This window comes from Gossypium raimondii, chromosome 13 (genome assembly GCF_025698545.1).
Source record: "Gossypium raimondii isolate GPD5lz chromosome 13, ASM2569854v1, whole genome shotgun sequence".
NCBI classification, from domain to species: Eukaryota; Viridiplantae; Streptophyta; class Magnoliopsida; order Malvales; family Malvaceae; genus Gossypium; species Gossypium raimondii.
In genome coordinates, this window is record NC_068577.1 from 54,186,132 (window position 1) to 54,206,927 (window position 20,796).

The window sequence follows — 20,796 nt, forward strand, 5'->3', positions numbered from 1 at the left end:
CATTTTGCAGTACGAATATTGTAAAATGTATAATGTTGAATGATAATATCCAGGCATACGAATTGTGGAAACAAGGTCGAGAGGCAGAGTTTTTCGATGCGTCACTGGATGATTCATCTTCGTCATGTAAGCTCATTAGATGTATGCAATTGGCACTGCTATGTGTGCAGGAAAATCCTGCAGATAGGCCGTCAATGGTGAAAGTTTTTACGATTCTCAAGAACGAAAACAGTGTTGCAATCTCTGTACCTAAGCAGCCTGCATATTCAATAACAAGATACGAAAGGAAGGAAAGTATAGACGTTGGGAGGACGAAAGTTTTTTCTGTTAACGATGCATCGATAACCCAAGTGGAACCTCGATGACTGACAGCTTATGCATTTGGGAAACATTTATGTAAAAGGATCATGTTTTTTTTTTTTACCAACCTTTGGTCATGCAAATATAGATATTAAAGATTGGAGCAAGTTGTTGAATCTATAGTTTTAATGGTGATTGATTTTCAAGCCAAAAAGAACAGGAAAAGAGGAAAATTTTCATTACAAGCTGAGGTTGGAATAAATAACTGAACTTATATTGGCGATTGGGTGTGGATTGGCGATTGGGTGCGATGGGATAAGTTTAGTTTATTTTGTCTCACGCTACAATATTGCTACAATGTCTAATCTCATAGCCACCGCTATTTTTACACTAACCGCAAGTAAATGCAATGCCCATCCAAACTCACCTTAAGTTTAGGTTTTCCTTTGCTGCGTGTGAAAGCTGCATGTCCCTTCAAAACTTCAAGTTTGTTCCACGTCAGGATATTTTCCTCTTTCCTTACAATATTCAAAGATTTTCATATTTTCTTCAACAACGTATGTTTTCTGCTATGCAATCACCATGAAAACAGAGAAATAAGGAACCAAAGCCCTCGACTCCAAGTCCAAACCACACCGTCAGCAAGAAAGAAGGTATGAACCCCATACCAACAGGTAGTGATGTTGGAATCAGTACCGTATTAATCGGTTAAACTAAAAATCGATAGTTGATTATTTGCTAATTTAAACTTTGAGAAATGTAACAACTCAATATCCTTAAATATATATATATATATATATATATATAAAGACTATGAACAAACTTATCAATTGTCGTTTCATTGTCTCCTGCGATGATTATATCATCTCAAATGTAACATATCATTTGTGAATTGAACAAACATCGATGCATTTCATCGAGAAAATGAAAATAACGGTAACATCATTTGATATAGCCGTTAAAGATTGCTTTAACCTGTAAAGTGGCTCATGAAATTTACACACAAGGTTTTTACCTCTAAACGTGTTGCTTATAAATTGGGGTTTGTTGCATATATACATTTTCTATAATATCCCCTGTTTGACATCTATAATAGTAGTGTCTCAAAACATATTAACTTTGAAGCTAAAAATCTCAAAATAATTTATGACTTGTCTCAAGATATAGGGATCTTTGTCTCGAGGAATGAATTTGAAATTTGGTATTTGAGTTTAGATTCGAATTCTAACTCTGATATTAACCCATGTAATTCCGTAAATTGATGAAATGAAATCATTGAATTTATAAATACATATATATGTGAATTATATGATAATTAAATTAAATGTATTTATGCTATAGTAGCTTGAGTTGTGATAAGTCATAAAAGTAACATATTTTAATCTCATTCTTAATACGTTTTTGGATGATTAATAATGTAAATTAGTGAATTTGATGCTCCTAATCTTTTAAATTCATGTTTCTATACTTAGTAGAGCATTTGGGAGAGAAAAACAAGCCAAAATCGGACGAATAGAGCTGTTTTCAGGATCCACACGACCTGGGCATCTCCACACGAGCTGTCCACTAGCCCGTGTCGATATCGCACCCTGTTTCCCAAACATGCGGAAAAACTCAATTTTTAGGCTTTTTGAACATTCTAAAGTTTATAAATGTCAATTAGAAAAAGACCTAAGGGGGCATTCAAAGAAGATTGAAGAAAAGCCTCGAAAAAAGCCATCGGATTCAACTCGAAAGCGGATCTCCTTCAAGATTGAAAATCTCCATTTAATTTCATTCGAAGTTTTATTGAGTTTTTTTATCTCTTGTTGTTATCCTAATTTTGAGATGTTTTCATTCAAGATTATGAACTAAATTTCCTAGATACCTAGGGAAGATGAAACCTATAATGAATCTTATTATTTGATTTCTGGTTTACATGATAAATACTTGATTCTTGTTCTCAATTATGTGTGCTTATTTCGTGTTTTAATATTTTTATGATATTAATTCATGTTTAATGTGCTTATTTCAATGGAGCAAAAGTCCTTGTTTAATAGTAGATCTAGTATAATTGAGTGGAGTTGCATGCAATTCTAGAAATAAGACGACATAAATCTACCAGATTAGAGTAAAACCTAATAGGGGAATTTATAGATCAAGTTAATGCGACAATAGGAGTTTTAATTAGAAAGATATTTCAATTAATCAACCTAGAGTCAGTTGTTCTTACTCTCGAAAGATATATTAACATAATTTAGGGATTTCTACGGATCAAAGCACAAGTGAATAAATTGTTTACATCAGATTCATAATAATAGGTGAAGCCTAGGTGGATTCATTCCTGGGTATTGTCCATCTCATTAAGTATCTTCGATTATTTTCCTATTTCATTCTCTGTTACGTACATAGTTAAACAGTAATTACTAGTATTTTTAGTCCTCGCGAATACGATATTCCCTACTCTCCATAGCTATACTATTATTCGATAGATGCGCTTGCCTTTGTCATAATTATAGTTAATTTAGTGACCATCAAATTGTTTCGACAACATAACATGACATCAGATGTTCGGAACCAGATCTAGAGTGTTACAAATACCACATTTACTCACATTATATATTTTTTGATATCTCAAAAAATGAATTCTACCGTCACTAAATGTATGAAATTAATCATATAATATCTCATTTTGACCCTCCGATCCTTTATGAAACAAGAGCCATAAAAAAATTATTAATAACTTTTTTTCTCAATAAAATTTTTTATTAATAAAACGTGGCATTTGTGAAAGAGAAACATAAGGACTAATTGATGAATATTATATGACACTGGTAACTCTAAACTTTTTTGCTTTCATTTATTTCGATCAAGAAATAATAGGAAATAATCCATTTCTCGATCTCTTTCATCATATACACTTGCATGTCCAGAACATGCAGAATCAAAGTTTATTTGCGACACGTGAAAACAAGCTTAAAAGAAAAATGGAAACAGTTTTATAATTAAGGCTCCAGCTGCGTTCAGATGAATAAATCTCCATGAAAGCTCCAGAATAAATTGCGAATATTTGGTACGATTTCCAACTTCAGGTGGCTTCTAGTGCATTCGTTCCCATGTATTTGATGCTGTCAAACACATAAAAACATAGCAGACTTAGCCTAGCAGTAAATATATACAGATTAGTGAAGTTCTTGAAACTCCATTGAAAAAGGTTATAGTATTCAAATGGAAACAGCAGCACTGAGATGAAAACCTACCAATTCCTGAAAGTGTCCAGTTCATGTCATATCCAAGGGCCCAAAAGAAGTAACCCCCAAGATTCTGAGTCTTAGCATACTCAACCTTCTTTTCCACAGATGTCGGTCCATCATAACCGATCCAATCGGTTCCCGAGTACGAATATTCCGATACAGTATCTCCGTCATACACTACATGGGCATAGTGTTCATCATTGTATTTTACAATATCACTGTACAACATTATGCCATTGTTTCCCGGCCCGACACCATTAGCAGGCGCTCCGATCCCATGGTTTTTGGGGTGTTTCAGCTCCCACGATTTTCCATAAAGTGGCATCCCCATAACCAGCTTCTTTGGAGGGACACCAGCTTCAATCCATGATGATATACCATAACTTGTGCTTATATTGCTAGTTTTGTCGTAGAGTAGAGCATGTTCACCAGTGACTGAAGTGTCCCAACTTCCATGGTAATCAAAGCACATAGGATTTACAAAATCAAGGTATTTTGCAATGGCATCAGTAGGGTATGTTCTAGGCAGATCTAAGAAAAAGCTTGAAGCGAAATAAACAGCAGCACTTAAAAGAAGAGGAGGCTTGCTAGAAGCCGAAGCCTCACTCTCAACAGCCTCACGCCATTCTTTGAAGAAAACCTCAAGGTTCGACATGTCAGTTGGGTTATTAGGAAACTCCCAATCAATGTCAAGTCCATCAAAGCCATATTTCCTTGCCGTAGCAATGGTGGATTTTATGAAAGCGGCACGATTATCAGGGTTACTGACCATCTTGGAAAAAATACCGGAACCGGAATTCGCTCCTCCAATCGCTAACAAGGCTTGTGCCAGTGGCTTTTTGGCATGAAGGGTGGCTGTAAAGTTTCCCATCCACTGAGCATCAGGTTGGGTGATGGACAAACCGTAAGAAGAAGCATCAATGCCAACAAAAGCATAAAACACATGTGTGAAGTACAAGGTAGGGATTGAGGATGGTGGGAGACTATAAGCTAGCCATGAAGGCCAATAGCCACCCTTGATCACATCATCAGGATAAGGTGAAGGACTAGGAGCCGGTTTTGGTGACGGAGATGGTGCTACACAGTTAAGCGTAGGGGATCGTGTATCCCACGTTGGCTGGTAATTACGAGCAGTGGAGAAGGAGACACTTGCAACGAGAATTAATACAATAATGGCCAAGAACAATGATGATATTCTTTGCTTGGCCATTTTCTGATGATTAGAAGATAGTACCTTAAATGATTCTTTTAATTACTTTGTAGAATCAATAGAGAGTAAATGCTGTATATATAGAGAAACATATAGGAAATTGGAATAATAACTAAGCTATGGTATTATCGATTCAATGGCGTTTTCTCTTTGGATGTGTGATAAATGTATGTTGTTTCCTAAGTTTGTTATCGGCCAGCTTTCTTGTTCATTTTCACAAAGGAGCCATGAAAGTTGAACCTGCTTTTTATACGTATATGAATTAGAATTGGAAATACAAATCTTTTGAATTTCACTTTTTATACGTATATGAATCAATCGAGATAAAATTCGAGTTGAAATGATATTTTATTTAGCATCTCAATAGAGGGAAGAAGATTTTCATTTTTTCCTTGTCATTTCTTTGGATGAATCAATAAATCCATTCATATAATACATATAGACTTGAAGATAGACAGGAGCAGACAGCTCAGTAGTCATATAAAAAGAAACAAAAAGTGACCCTTCCAATGTTCTTAACGTTACTTCATGTAATGACATAACAAAACTCCAAATTATGTGGCAACTCCATTTTAATTCAATCAAAATCTCAAATAATATTTTTTTTACATTATCTCGTATTCTAATTAATTTTGTAGCTATCAATATTAAAAGTTTACGGTTATAAATAGATGTGTTCATCACAAGAGTCAGGTTAAAACATGATATTAATACTTTATGTTTATCTAAGCTCGTCTTAACCCGATATATGGGCATAAATTTTTGCTCATGCATGTCTATATTTGTAAATGATTAACCCTAAACTCATTTTAGGCTTACTCATATTATTTTTATTTTTAAAAATTATTTATATATTTTAAATTTAATAGTAATAATTATATCTTTCTCGTTTATTAAAATTATATATATCTTAACATTTTTTAAATATATATTACTATCATTTTAATTTTTATGTGTTATAAATTATATAATATATTATACTATAAGCATAAAAAACAAGTCCGATTAGTCAGGCATGGGCCTCAAAAGTTTGAGCCCAAGCTCAAGTCATATTTTAAAATGGCTTATTTGTTTATTCAAGTCCGTTTTTTGAGCATAGCATTTTTACTTAAACTTCTTAAATTTAGAATGAACATTCGAACTTAAGTGAATAACTTAACCCATGAATAGGACTCATTATAGAGCATATAACTTTCAGATCAAGAAATCCTATTGGAAAGGCCCAAATAATGAATATAAGAAACCCAGCTATGTTTGGGCCGAAAACCATCAACAATCCATGAAAGGCTCAATAACAATAAGGTAAACCCTAAAATACCAGTTGCAGCACTAATTTATTACGTGAACCGCTTTCATTCTCCTTTGCGCCGCATTCCCTCCAAAGCTCCAATTCACCGCCAACCATGGTAATCTCCTCTTCTCTTTCCCATCTTCCTTGAATCGATTCATTCATTTCAATCTTTAATTGCTCTGTTTATTTTTTGTTTTTTTTTCTTTGTGCAAAAATGGTTGGTTTTCTCACATTATATGTAAACAAAGTTGAGTTTTGAAAGTAACCTATCTGATCTTTTGAATTTGTTTATTTTGACATGGCAGCCTTCACACAAGACATTCATGATCAAGAAGAAGTTGGCCAAGAAGATGAGGCAGAATAGGCCTATCCCTTACTGGATCCGTATGCGCACTGATAACACCATCAGGTCAATACATTTTTCTTCATTTTTCGCTCAAATTTGCTTAGAAGTTATTGTTTTGGTTTCATTCTTAAGATATTTTCAGTTTATTGATGGGTTCCTTTGAATTTTTTTTGGTTTTTGGATTGCAGGTACAATGCGAAGCGTAGGCATTGGCGCCGCACCAAGCTAGGGTTCTAAGAACCATGAGCTTATTTGGGTTCAAGCTTTTCTTTTTTCCCAAGTTTATTTGCAGACATTTTGATGTGGGGTTTAATATAGGAAACTACCAAGGATGAAGGATTCTTAAATTAAAGATTTTGATGAGATTTTTGGCAATATTTCAAGTATTTTATCTTCCGCTTTCAGTTCCTTATTCTCATTATCTTCGTTTGGTTGCTTGGTATTGAATTCTACTTTTTGATGATCTTTATGTGCTTGGGAAGGACCTTGTTGAGTTTATCTGAATCTTAATCATGTTGTTCTGTATCAATGAACTTGAAATTGTTAGGTAATAGCAGTGTGTCGAGGTTTCATCTAAGTGTACTTGCACCTTGCACCCTAGCACTAGACAATAAAAATGCCTTAGCCCCTTTTGGTTGAGGCCTGTTTAATCAGGCACACACGTCCGGCGTGCTTTTTTGTGAGGGAATAGGCATAATAAAAACCCACCTGATTGAATTTCTCTTTAATTTGTTTTATTTTTTCACGTTTTTCATTAGATATACCTTTATTGGTAAGAAATGGATATTATTGACCTCTATACTTTTCAATATTTCAGTATTCAACTATCGACATTGACAGTAAGAAAATCATGGGTATTGACTAATAAAAAATACATGCAGATAAACTATACCACATTTTGGAGTTTATTATGTCTTAAGCGTTGTATGTATATATATACATGTGTATACACACATACAAGAACTCACATGTATATGTTGTGCTTTACATTATAAAGGCTATTGTTTTCTTTTGCACCTTGCGCTTGTGCTAATATAAGGGTTGTAGCGCCTAGAATGCACCTTGTGCCCTGGACAACACTGGGTAATAATAGTGATAACTGATTCTGTTTAACCTTGCTTTTCTGAGTGACATGCCTTGCTGTATTAAAAGAGTTATTGGAGTCGATACTTTCACATATTATGGGTAATGTAGGAGACATCTCTATTATTCCCCCGGCAATCTTTCGAATTACCACTGTTTAGCTTTCAATTTGCCTTTGACCATCAAATGAAATGTGAATAACCCGTCCTTCTGGTTCTGTCGGTGCTTGAAACAATTTTGTCTTCTCCATATTACTGTATCTCTAGAGTCAATAATTTTATGTGAAGAACTACTGAACTCAATCACTTGCTACTGTAACTCTTCAGTTTTCTGTTGAGGTCTATCCTGTAGAGGTACTCGAATTGGATCAGTGATCGATTTTTAGGTTTCGTCGTAAACCTAATTGGTTCGTTCCAACTACCTAAAATCAATAGGGAGAGTGGGAATTTGGTTTAAAATAGGAGGAGAACTTTGAATATTCGATTAATGGTTTGTAGACTGTCATTTTTATTTAAGATATCGTGAAGTTTGCTTGAAAGTGCAAATGCTTTTTGTAGTCCTACACAAAGGAGAGGATGTAGTAGTTTGAAATGAAAAGTACTTTGATCAGTAAGGTTGTTACTTAGAGTAAACTAGAATGTTGGATACGGACATGTGTTTGACATGGTTATGTTTTTGTATTTGAAGGGTCTATGGATTGTCGTATCTCCTTAATCATCTATGGATATGTCGGATATGGGTCTCGAAAAGAGTCGGAGTAGCATAGTAGTTAAATAGTTTGTATGGTTGGAGAATGAGTAGTATAGTAGTTAAATAGTTTGTATGGTTGGAGATGAGGCAGATATCTCGTAGGACCCAAGTTGTGCAAATGAGTGAGCTTTGGGAGGGTTGATAGTCCATAGATCATGGGTATGATGTAATTGTTACATACAGGATGGCTATGATGTCTGTTTTAAGATGAGATGGTAGAAAATGTTTATAATGTTTTAAAGGAACTTATGAATTTGATAGGTTGGGAAAAAATGAGCTGGTTTAGTTAATACTTGTTGGATTTGAAATGCCAATCAACCTTTCGGCAAAGGTTGAAGTTGTAGTCAAAACTCATCACTAGTAAATAAATTGAATTTGAGTTTAATTAAAATTAAGTAATTGTGTCGAAACTATTTTTTATTTTGAAAAAAAAAACAAAAATTAGTTGTCGAAAAAAAAACAAAAATTGGGAGTCGCCACCAACCTTTTATTGAGGTGTGATTGGATCACCTAAACAATAGTTTTGGTCTACGAGTTTTAGAAAAATGGATTCGGGAGTCGGTTACGTACGAGGAAGGATTAGCACTTTCGTAACGCTCAAAATTGGTACCTAGTTAATTAATTAGTGTCTTAATGTCGAAAATTTAAAAATATGATCCTTAATAAAAATTAAAAAACGTTTCTTATTAAGACTCTTATCATTTCAGAGAAAGAAAATGTCACACTCAATACGTTAGGGCACGACATTCTATTTCCTCAAAAATGATTTAGTCCAAAATACTCTTGTAATAAAAATTTAAAAGAATATTCATTTATTTAAGATTTAAGAAATCGTGGTCCAATACGTTAGGGCACAATTTCTCAAAATCCTAAACTTGGAATATTTTCTTTGTTTTTTTTTTTTAAATATTTGTCTCGAGAAATCAATACGTCACATCCAATACGTTAGGATACAACATATTAAATTCCCGACAACAAACATTTCATTTTATTTTTTGATTAATGAGCAACTCTCGATCGTTAGATTTAACGAAGAAAATCGAAACCTAATACGTTAGGGCTCAATTTCCTTGAAAATTTTTGAATAAAATGATTTTGATGCTTGAATGATATCGAACATAGCCTTTTAAGCAAATAGAATGCGATAAATGATAATATACAACATTGAGAGATAATTAAGTAAATAAAACATACACTAATGAATGATAAATAATAAATGAATTGAAAGAAAATACATAAACCTATTTAAGAGAGATTTTAAAGGTAATAGATAAAATAATATGAAATCAATAATATATAGAATAAAAATAATTTATTACAAATTATATATGTATATATAAAATAGTATTGTATAAAAACATTTTCATATAAATCTTTAAGACATATAAATATGTAAAGTGAATTTCAAAATATATTACAAAATAAGGATATCAAAGAATATATACAAATCATGTTGAATTTACCTAAAATATAAAAAAGTGTGATAAATGAAATAATAGCAATATATATTGAATTTCAAAATAATGATACATTATAATTTTTTAAAAGGGTAATATTTACATATAATTCAATAAACTTATAGCCATAATACATATAAAACGTAAAATAAAATGGAAAATACTAAGCTTAATCATTAAAATAGTATTAGATTTAAAATTAAATATATTTTTTTAAAAATAGTGTAAGAAATCAAGCACATTGAATTAACAAGGATTTAAATTGAATTCCAAACAGAATTAAAGAGAAAAAATGAATGGTCCAATTAAAAGGCGCAAATAACTTATAGGGCTCGAATGGGAAAATATCTCCATCCTTTGAAACGCGTCACTTTATTAGGGCTAAAGAAATAAATAAAATTCGCAATGGTATCACCTTCTCCCTTTTTTAAATCGTAAATAAGTAAAAAATAAAAATAAAATAAAAAAGCAGTAAGCCACCTTTAAAAAACTGTTAATCGTTCTCCCCTTTTTTTATTGATTTTTTTCCTCCTTCTACAATGAAGGGAGATGCCTCTATTTATAGTTGAGCCTCCCAAAATCCAACGGTACAGATCAATTACATCAACGGCTAAGATTAAAGGGTATCTACAAATTAAATCTCTAAGATTACAAAATCATATCTTCCAAGATTGCATATCATATCCAAGATTGCATATATCATAGCTAAGATTGCATATCCTTGAAGATTATGTTTTTATAAGCTTGTAGATGGACCTTCAATCTTTTAAAGTAATAGGCCATTCCGATCGGGCCAAATGATATAATTTTGTACTGGACTTAGACTTTATTTTATTATTGTGAGCCCGGGCTAAAATTGGATATTACAAATTGAATTGTAATAATTAAACTCAATTGAATTTTTTTATTAGGCTTAATTTATGATTTAGCCCTTAATGTATACTTATTTTCTCATTTTGATATTTAAATTTGTTTTTTCAATCTAGTACTAAAAAGTATCAATTTTTTTTTTATTTTTGATCCATTTTTTAATCACTGTTAAAAAAAGTTTATTAGGCCACTTTGGTCTATAGAAAAGTGTCATATGATTTGTTTTTATCAATGAAAATGTCATGACAATTAAATTTGTTTAAATAAAATATTAAATTTAAATTAAAAATAAAAATTATAATAATAAATAGTTAAATATTAAAAATACTATTAACTTTGATCGACCATTGACCGTCATTGGACAATGATTGATGTTGATCAACCGTTGGTCGATGTTGATCTACCACATGACGCTATTAAAATTTGTCACATGTCTTTTTATTTTATTATATGTATAATATTAATTAAAAATATAAAAATTAAAATAATATATAAAATTTAAAAATGTACATAAATTTCAAGTAATGAAAAAACTTGAAATTCAAATGCTTTTTAGAATTTTATAAAAGAATTAATTTTAATATCTTTACAATTTTTATAATATTTACAATTTCTTTTACATTTTTAATAATATTATTAATTTCAACTAATTTATTGTAAATTTTATTTTTATAAATTATATTTTTTCTAGATTTTATATATATTTTATGAATTTGTTATATATTTATTTTCATTTTTCATATTTTTAATGTGTATATACATTTAATAAAAAATATTTATTTTTTACATAAAAGTTATCACATGGAGGCTTGTGATTGGCTATCTGTTCAAGATAGGCTTAAAATGTAATGAAGGCATACTTTAGTTACCAAATTGGGAATTGACTTATACTTTAGATATTAAATTAAAACAAAAAAATAAATATAAAATAAAAATAAGTATACTTTAAAAGCTAAATCATCAATTAAGTTTTTTTGTTAATAGATTAATAATTATATAAAAATCTAATTTATAAAACACAAAATAATAACACATGGTCACATCGTATAACTACCATTTTAGTTGGTAAATATTCTTTATTTTACCGTTGTCTTTCCGCTTTCTTTGCATTTTGTTCCATTAATTGAATTGGGAAATGATTGTATGAAACAATATTTTCATTCTAAATTTTAACATTTTCACCCGAAAAAAATTAAATCCAAATGAAAATACTAAAATATAAGATGAAATCGTTAATATGGCATTAAACTATTAAAATGGATAATATCACTATTTTATTCAATCCTTTCTCGGATTGATAGATTCGTATAAACTGGTGGAGAGAAATGAATGGTCACTTTGATAGGTTTAATTTCTAAATTAAACAAAAAAAGAAAAAGAGTAAACTGTAATTTGGAAAACAATTTCAATCAAACGAAATCTAAGTGAATAACCCAAGTAACTAAACCAAAATTTAATAGATCTTTTTCAATAAATTATTTCCATTTTTATTCATATTGGACAATGTTAGAATAATTTCAATATTGAGTTTCGGTTTTCTTATTAATATTGATGTTTAATTGAGTTTGAATAAATATTTAAAATGGTTTTAGTTTCAATTTTTAATTTGGTATTTAAATTTGGCTTTAATATTCATTCGATTTAGTTTTTGAGTTTGTTTGGATTGAATTAAGTACCTAAGTCTAGCTTTAATGTTCAATTTAGTATCATAGTATTTTTTGTCCAATTAAGCACCTATGTTTTTTTTACTAGAACTAGGTACTTGAGTTTTTTCTCAATTTGGTACCTAAATTGGGCTTCAATATTTAATTTGGTACTTGAGTTTTTTTCAATTTGATACTTGAGTTTGTTTTAACCCAAATTAAGTATCTAAGTTTGGTTTCAATGTTCAATTTAGCTTTTGAGTATTTTTTGTCCCAATTAAGCACATATATTTTTTACTAGAACTTAGGTACCTAAATTTGTCTTCAATGTTCAATTTGATATCTGAGCTTTTTTTTCTCCCAATTAAGTACCTATGTTTTTTTTACTATAACATATGTGTTAATTATTCATTGAGTCACACATACTATTTAATATAAATACTGAAATAAACGTTCAAACTAAATTCAAATATTAAACGAGATATTAACCCTATTTTAAAATATCATTTATCTATTTTAAACCAAATAAATTTAACCAAAAAAGAATTTTGTATCCAATAGATTGCCTAACCCTATAAAAAGCCATCATTAGTTTAGATTTGCAGTTATTGTTTTGACTTTTCTTTTACTTCTTTTAGCGGCTGTCGCTAAAAAAAGATGTCAATGGCATCATCCTCGTCCCTCCAACACCAAAGGAAAAATGGAGTTGACACTTGTTCTTCCCATAAACCATTGAAAACCATTTTACGTTTCAAAACAAACAAAATGGGGGGACGGTATAAAGATACACTCTAATAAAACAGCCAACCACAAACCTAAAAACCCCGAGACTTATGGCAGACCACAGGGTTTTTCAACATGAACAACCCATCTTCATTTCAACCTCATTACTAGCTCTCTCTCTCTCTCTCTCATTGACCTTTTTGTGTCTTGTTTTCAAGTTATTTATAAAGAAAGTAAATTTCCAACCAATAAACATTCCTATCCTTCTGAGCATAAACAAAAAAAAAAACAACTGATCTCCTCTTCTCATTAATTTGTATATCCATCCCTGTCTAATGGGAGACAGGGAAAACTAAGGTTATACATTGAAGAAAGAAGAAGCTCAAGAGGCAGAAAACACCGCGTCTTTGAATCAAGAGTTTTCTTCTTTCTTCTCTTATAAACGAAACGAAATAAAAACAAGTTGCTTTTGTCTTTTATCGTCTGTATCCAATGGCTTCTGATGGTGATATCTCTTTGGAGCAGATCAAAAACGAGATTGTTGATCTTGTAAGCATGTTCTAGTTTAAACCCTTTTTTTTTTCTTTTGAATTTAAAAAATAAATAAATTGATGGGGTCTTTTTTTTTTTTTTTTGTAGGAGAATATCCCTGTGGAAGAGGTTTTTAAGCTGCTGAAATGCACGAAAGAGGGTTTGACAACAGCAGAAGGAGAAACAAGGCTAAGCATTTTTGGCCATAATAAGCTTGAAGAGAAAAAAGATAACAAAGTACTTAAGTTCTTGGGGTTCATGTGGAATCCACTGTCGTGGGTGATGGAGGCTGCCGCCATCATGGCCATTGTTTTGGCCAATGGAGGAGGCAAGCCTCCTGACTGGCCAGATTTCGTTGGTATCGTTACTTTGCTTTTAATTAATTCAACAATCAGTTTCATAGAAGAAAACAGTGCTGGCAATGCTGCTGCTGCTTTAATGGCTGGTCTTGCACCCAAAACTAAGGTATATTATACCTACATATATGTATGTATATATATATTCATATAGTCATGGAGATTCTATCAACATCATGGTTCACTTTGTAGGTGCTAAGAGATGGGAAATGGAGTGAGCAAGAGGCATCAATTTTAGTACCTGGAGATATAATTAGTGTCAAATTGGGAGACATTATCCCTGCAGATGCTCGTCTTTTGGAAGGCGATCCACTTAAAATCGATCAAGCCGCCCTCACCGGTGAGTCCTTACCTGTTACAAAGAATCCTGGTGATTCAGTCTTCTCAGGTTCCACCTGCAAACAAGGTGAGCTCGATGCCATTGTCATCGCCACCGGTATTCATAGCTTCTTTGGCAAGGCAGCTCACCTCGTTGACAACACCAACAACGTTGGTCACTTCCAACAGGTACTTCTGATAGTGCAAAAATGTACGTGATTGCATTATGTAATAGTAAGAAGTAATAGTAACCCATTACGTTGCAGGTGTTGACATCCATTGGTAACTTTTGTATCTTCTCCATTGGAATTGGAATGGTGATTGAGATCATAGTGATGTACCCAATCCAGCATAGGAACTATAGAGATGGTATTGACAACCTGTTGGTGCTTCTCATTGGAGGAATCCCAATTGCCATGCCTACAGTTTTGTCTGTAACAATGGCTATTGGATCTCACCGTTTGTCAGAGCAAGGAGCCATTACCAAGAGGATGACTGCCATTGAAGAGATGGCAGGGATGGATATACTGTGTAGTGATAAGACCGGGACTTTAACCCTTAACAAGCTAACAGTAGACAAGAATCTCGTTGAGGTGTTCATAAATGATATGGACGTCGACACCCTTGTGCTGCTTGCTGCAAGGGCTTCCAGGGTTGAAAACCAGGACGCCATTGATGCTTGCATTGTAGGAATGTTGAGCGATCCAAAACAGGCAAGGGAAGGAATCACTGAGCTACACTTCTTACCCTTCAACCCTGTTGATAAACGCACTGCTATTACCTACACTGACAGCAAAGGCGAGTGGCATCGTTGCAGTAAAGGCGCTCCCGAGGAGGTAAGACAACATCGGAAAACTTGGTTACACAATTGTGGTGTCTCAATATCCAAAATCCTAATTTTGGTTCGATGCAGATCATTGATCTTTGCGGGCTCACTGGGGGCTTGAGGAAAAAGGCGCTCAGTATCATCGACGGATATGCCAACCGTGGCCTACGGTCCTTGGGGGTTGCTAGACAGGTGGATGAACCCAATGCTAATACATACTTACATGATTTCATATGAAACTACCCATTTTGGCTAACCATTTTACGGTGTCTTTTTTCATAGACAATTCCGGAGAAAACAAAGGAAAGCCCTGGAGGACCTTGGGAGTTTGTGGGACTATTGCCTCTCTTTGATCCTCCTAGGCATGATAGTGCTGAGACTATTAAACGGGCACTTGAACTTGGCATCAGTGTTAAGATGATCACCGGTGACCAGCTCGCCATTGGCAAAGAGACCGGTCGGAGACTTGGGATGGGGACTGATATGTATCCCTCTTCTGCCTTACTTGGCCAGTGTGGGGATGAGGATATTGCTGCTATTCCTATCGATGAACTCATTGAGAAAGCTGATGGATTTGCAGGAGTCTTCCCTGGTAATTAGATTAATCATCTCAAGTTCATAAGTTTACTATTCGTAGTTTCATCAAATTACTTAAAATTTGTTGTATGCAGAACATAAGTACGAAATTGTTAGAAGACTTCAAGAAAGGAAGCATATATGTGGCATGACAGGAGATGGTGTGAACGATGCCCCAGCACTTAAAAAGGCAGATATCGGCATTGCAGTGGCCGATTCAACTGACGCGGCTAGGGGTGCTTCGGACATAGTGTTGACTGAGCCAGGGTTGAGTGTGATAGTGAGCGCGGTATTGACAAGCAGATCCATCTTCCAAAGGATGAAAAACTACACCATCTACGCAGTTTCGATCACGATCCGTATCGTGCTGGGGTTCATGTTGGTGGCTCTCATTTGGAAGTTCGATTTCTCGCCTTTCATGGTATTGGTCATTGCAATCCTCAACGATGGAACCATTATGACTATCTCGAAAGACAGGGTAAGGCCATCCCCGAAGCCTGACACATGGAAGCTAGACGAAATCTTTGCCACTGGGGTTGTCCTTGGCACCTACATGGCTATTGTTACCGTCTTCTTTTTCTGGCTTGTTCATGACACTGAGTTCTTCACTGTAAGTGAATCACACTCTGAAACTCACGATTACCCTATAAATTCCAAAATATATATTAGCATTGTCTTTGATTTTTGCAGAGGACTTTTGGGGTTAAGCCAATCAATGATAATGAGGACGCACTTACTACAGCTCTCTACCTTCAAGTCAGTACTGTCAGTCAAGCACTCATCTTCGTCACACGGTCCAGGAGCTGGTCTTTCATCGAGCTCCCAGGTCCCTTGCTTCTCATTGCCTTCATTTTAGCACAACTGGTAAATCCATAATCATATAAACTCAAATAGCTCAATTGAATTAATGTGAAACCAACTTAATTGTATAATAAACTCTTGTGGCTTGGTAAAAAAGGTGGCGACTCTGCTTGCTGTGTATGCAAACTGGGGATTCGCCAGGATCCAAGGCATTGGATGGGAATGGGCAGGAGCGATCTGGGTATTTAGCATTATCACATACATCCCTCTTGATGTCCTCAAATTCTTCATTCGCTACGCTTTGACTGGTGATGCCTGGGGAGACGTAGTTCAGAGCAAGGTCAAACAACACCACCTTTCTTTTTTATTATAAAGTTTATATCTACATTTTTTAAAACTATTTAAATAGTATTTGTCTCTGATTAAATTTGTCCTTAATTTTAGACTGCATTCAAGGGAGAGTGTGAGGTACAATTGATAGCAAATTACCGTCCACTTCAAGGCGTCTCGTCACCACCTGAAACCTGGTCCAATGATGAGCTTGCTCCAATTGTCTGATTTAGCTCAACAGAAGCAGCCTAAGAAGCGCGCTGATATTGAAAGGTTTAGTCCACACTCCACAGCTAGGGATCTAAATTAATCCAAATTTAGCTACAGATATATATATACACACGTATTTGTTTGTTTATTTTTAGTTTATTTATTCATATATGTTAAAGAATCTTAAATTTGTGTTTACATTCTGTTCGTCTTTCATAAACAAGTTTATTTGGGAATATAAATAAATCAAACATTCTTATCTATAATTATATAGAGGGAGCTTGAGAAACAAATATAAATGAAATAAAAATCTAAATGTTCATCAAACGCTTTGTTTAAACCCTTGACTTTTCAATCATCACTATTGAGAAGCATGATTTTACGAGTCTTTTTTTCTAAACAATGATCAGAGTTTGACATAGCTTTGGTTTGATAGGCTAAGGGAGCTCCACACACACAAGGGTGAGGTTGAATCAGTGGTGAAGCCGAAGACAATTTAAGCTTGGTTTGATCCAAATGCCCGGAGTATATGAAGCATGTGATAGAGAAAAGACGACATCAGAAAGAAAAAAGTCCCCTGCTTTGTAAATATTTTGTTTTAATCTTTTAGAGGCAGGGGAAAGGAGATTAGTTGTTTTTAATTGTATTAAAGGGATTATTGTATCAATTTTTTTTCATAATTTATGCAACATTCATGTCTTTACAATTCAAAATGAAAAAATAAAAATAAAAAAAATTAAGGTCTACTATCTTTATTCTTCCATGAGGTTAGTTCAGAAGGGATAATCTGTTCATTACAAGAAAGGACAGCCTCCGCCGTCAACTTACCTAGCCAACCATGGTACAACAATCCCCTAGAACCGAGCCCTCCGAGTAACCAATACTTGCATATAAGATCATTGCCTAAAATATTGTTGACACATCCCAAAAGCGGAAGTGATCCGTGAGGAGTAAGCGGTGGCATTGCCCTTAAACCCGCCCTTGCTCTGGCAAAACTCCAGCTTGTTATACCAGGGTAAATAGCAGATGCTTTCGGAAGAAGCTCTTGAAGAGCATCGGAAGCTTCATCTGTTGAGACATTTGATGAAGAATTTCTTGACTTCCATTCCCATGTCGAACCCAAATCCAATCTACGGTTCCCCTTGATAGCAAGCCATGCATCTGATAATATTGAAGGTCCATGGTCAGGATAATCTTCCCTGAAAGAACATTATTTTTAGAAATTTGAGGATGAACCCCAAGGCCATATCACTAAAGTTGGTAACTTTAGAATACAGCATGATTAGACGGCATGAACATGATACGAGAAAAATAACTAAAACATATATACAATGCAAATAATTCAAATGTGTTAAAATCTATAAAAATGAATTATTAATATATAATACATTCAACATGATTATAACACAAGTACCCGAGCTGCCAAATCCAGGTTAGGATTAGCCAGTTAGGGGTGCTTTATAAAAGCCAAAGTAAGCTAGAGTCGTCATTTGCTATGCCATGTTTCATCCTCTATACATGAACTCACACTCAGTAACCATTTTGAGGTTGACTGTATGTGGAACTACAGTTTCATGTGAAGACTCCAAGCCATATTTCATATCTGAAACTATTGCCTGAATTACCAGCCCTCAAGTTTCATAGTGCAAGTGAGAAGCCTTACCCTATATTATCAGGCAGTTGTAAGTGCAAAATAACACCTCTACATGTCCTCAAAGGAAGCTTCCCTGCAAGCTCCGGAAGCAAGTCTGCTTTGGCACCTAAGCATATTATCACAGCATCATATTCTCCTAAAAAAACATACAAGCATAGATTAGAGCACATTTGGTTCACTGGAATGAAATGGAATAGCCATTTATATTAGTACAAACATGCTGAAAACAAGAAAGAAAAATAACCCTCCCTGAAATAAACAAAACCATTCTCCGGTGTCTACCAGAGTACGAACTTGTTCTCAACATTTTTCCCATCACCATGTCTAAGAAAGCATTGCTTACCTTCTAATTCACGGAGTTCGTAAACAGATTTCTTCTGCAAACAAAGATTTTTCTTTCCAAAGCTGGAAGCAGATAATTCCTTCACTATATTTTGACAAGCTAAAAAGAGTGCCTGGTAGAATAACAAAAAGAAAAGGACATTATCAAGAACACAAAAATGGAACTGATAGATAATGTCAAAGAACAAAAGCCTAGTTATCCTTACATTGAGATAATACTTGGAATTCACATTTATAGCTTCAGGCATATAGAAAGCCAAGTTGAAAGGCATATGTATATGGGGTACAAGCTTTTCAGCAGCGTTCTTATCAATGATCTCTATTTTGCAATTGGCAAGGCAGTTCTTAGCATTCTGATTTCACCAAGATAGAAAACCCAACATTAGACAATTGATGATACATATATATAAACATGTATATAACATACATATATATACATATATATAAATAAATCAATTAGCGCTGCATTAACAAGGGTTGAGGAAATTACATCATTCAATACATTCAAAGTCTTCATGTTTGTGGCAGGTCTTATAATGCCCCTATGAGCACAAATTAATAAAAATGTTAAACCGAGAAATGCCCTTAAACAGGCAAATACCGAGAAATGCCCTTAAACAGGCAAATATAGTAAAAAGAGAGGATAAAAATTAGACATTTGCATGTGAAATGAAGAACAAAAACAAACCTTCTCCGGTCTAAAATCCCACCAAAATCTTGACCAAATTCACCACTTAAGGAAACCAAATCCTCCTCGGAACTAACGGCTTGTTCTGCAATGCTTAAGAGCTTCATACATTCTTTCCAACACTCGGCACCTCTCCATAGAAGCTTAACTGCCAAGCATATTCACTGATAAGCTCAACAGGGCAGAAAAGCTACAAAACAAGGCGAAAAAAGGACTTGGGTTCTTTTCAAAGCATAAAGAATTAGCATACATTGAAAGGAGTTGATGCAAAACCTTTAGGAGAATAGGGGTGGAGGAGTCCCCCGGAGACTCCGGAAGCGCCTCCACCAATGCCCATTTCATCATACAAGTCAATGTGCAGGTTCAAATCCTTAGGACTCTCCTGGAAAAAGGCAATGCGACAACAATCAGAGAATTCAAAAGAAACCCATTAATGGGAAGAGGTAGAAGATTTAGAATTACAAGGCAAAAGGAGTGTACCTTGAGTAAATGCCAAGCAACGGAGAGACCAGCAAAACCAGCACCAAGAACTGCATATCTGCATCCATAAACAAATGGGGAACGTTGACGATTAGAGCTTAAGTGTAAATATGAAGTGAAGGAAAGAGTGGAGTAGATTAAAGGAACCTGAGAGGACGATGGGACAGAGAAGAGAGAAGCAGTGGAGAAGAGAGTTTGGCAGAGTGGGTTAAGGGAGATATTGAAGAATCGAAGAGAACCATCTATTGTTGTGAGGGGGTTACGAGGTTAGGGTTGTAAAGATAATATGATTGTCCTATTGGCTATGGTGGGTTTGCAGAGGACAATGGAACGAGACTCTCCTGCGTCTTTTTTCAGAATAACTTGTGGACTCTTCTGGCCTTCCGTAAATGGAGATGAGCAGAAGTAGTTCTTTTGGGAGGGCAGAGCTGAGGTGACTAGGTGAGAGAGTATGGTGCATACGGGAACTCCTTCCTTCGATTCGATAATTATTAATTGAGTTGTCTAATGTAATAATGTCGATGTAAAAGTGAGTTTTTTTTATTTTATATTTTTTGACCATTTTAAAAAAATCAATTAAGCTCAATTTTCTTCACCCAATTAAATTTCTGAATTAATAAAGCTAATTAAATAGGTCAACATATTGTGTCTAGGTTTATTCGTTTTAAAGTTCAATTTTTAAATATTATTAAAACTTATAAAAACATTAAATAAAGTTTAAAAGTTAAAATAAAAGTTAATAAAACTATTTAGAAATTAAGTATAAAATAAATCTGTA

At 33.9% G+C, this 20,796-nt stretch overlaps 4 protein-coding genes and 1 pseudogene across 7 annotated transcripts in view; 3 read left to right on the forward strand and 2 right to left on the reverse strand.

Moving 5' to 3' along the window:
* Window positions 1-581, forward strand: part of LOC105783843 (class V chitinase) — a 30,534-nt gene extending 29,953 nt beyond the window's left edge. For both annotated transcript variants that reach the window (XM_052626142.1, XM_052626141.1), the window contains exon 7: window positions 54-581. In XM_052626142.1, coding sequence (XP_052482102.1) covers window positions 54-365 — 312 coding nt within the window. In that variant the 3' untranslated portion in view covers window positions 366-581. The remainder of the gene's footprint in view (window positions 1-53) is intronic.
* A 2,704-nt stretch (window positions 582-3,285) lies between these two features.
* LOC105781708 (class V chitinase CHIT5a) lies at window positions 3,286-4,743 on the reverse strand. The gene is made up of 2 exons (XM_012606224.2): window positions 3,540-4,743; window positions 3,286-3,407 (listed from the first exon to the last, which is right to left on the reverse strand). The coding sequence occupies exons 1-2, from the start codon at window positions 4,741-4,743 to the stop codon at window positions 3,379-3,381; spliced, it is 1,233 nt and encodes a 410-aa protein (XP_012461678.2). The 3' UTR covers window positions 3,286-3,378.
* Window positions 4,744-5,996: 1,253 nt separating this feature from the next.
* Window positions 5,997-6,784, forward strand: LOC105784282 (60S ribosomal protein L39-3). Its single transcript, XM_012610121.2, has 3 exons — window positions 5,997-6,149; window positions 6,340-6,443; window positions 6,569-6,784. Exons 1-3 carry the CDS (start codon window positions 6,147-6,149, stop codon window positions 6,615-6,617), a joined length of 156 nt encoding a protein of 51 aa, XP_012465575.1. The 5' UTR covers window positions 5,997-6,146; the 3' UTR covers window positions 6,618-6,784.
* Window positions 6,785-13,131: 6,347 nt separating this feature from the next.
* On the forward strand, window positions 13,132-17,565 carry LOC105783999 (ATPase 8, plasma membrane-type-like; annotated as a pseudogene).
* A 16-nt stretch (window positions 17,566-17,581) lies between these two features.
* On the reverse strand, window positions 17,582-20,500 carry LOC105784000 (uncharacterized). 3 transcript variants are annotated; one of them, XM_012609739.2, is made up of 9 exons: window positions 20,166-20,500; window positions 20,019-20,076; window positions 19,812-19,920; window positions 19,539-19,686; window positions 19,341-19,392; window positions 19,057-19,203; window positions 18,852-18,963; window positions 18,518-18,644; window positions 17,582-18,053 (listed from the first exon to the last, which is right to left on the reverse strand). In XM_012609739.2, the coding sequence occupies exons 1-9, from the start codon at window positions 20,258-20,260 to the stop codon at window positions 17,591-17,593; spliced, it is 1,311 nt and encodes a 436-aa protein (XP_012465193.1). In that variant the 5' UTR covers window positions 20,261-20,500; the 3' UTR covers window positions 17,582-17,590. The 3 variants fall into 3 exon arrangements, with proteins under 3 accessions (XP_012465193.1, XP_052482866.1, XP_052482867.1); XM_052626906.1 differs by lacking the exon at window positions 20,166-20,500 and having other exon boundaries at window positions 19,789-19,920; window positions 20,019-20,059; XM_052626907.1 differs by lacking the exons at window positions 20,019-20,076; window positions 20,166-20,500 and having other exon boundaries at window positions 19,539-19,728.
* Between the last annotated feature and the right edge of the window lie 296 nt (window positions 20,501-20,796).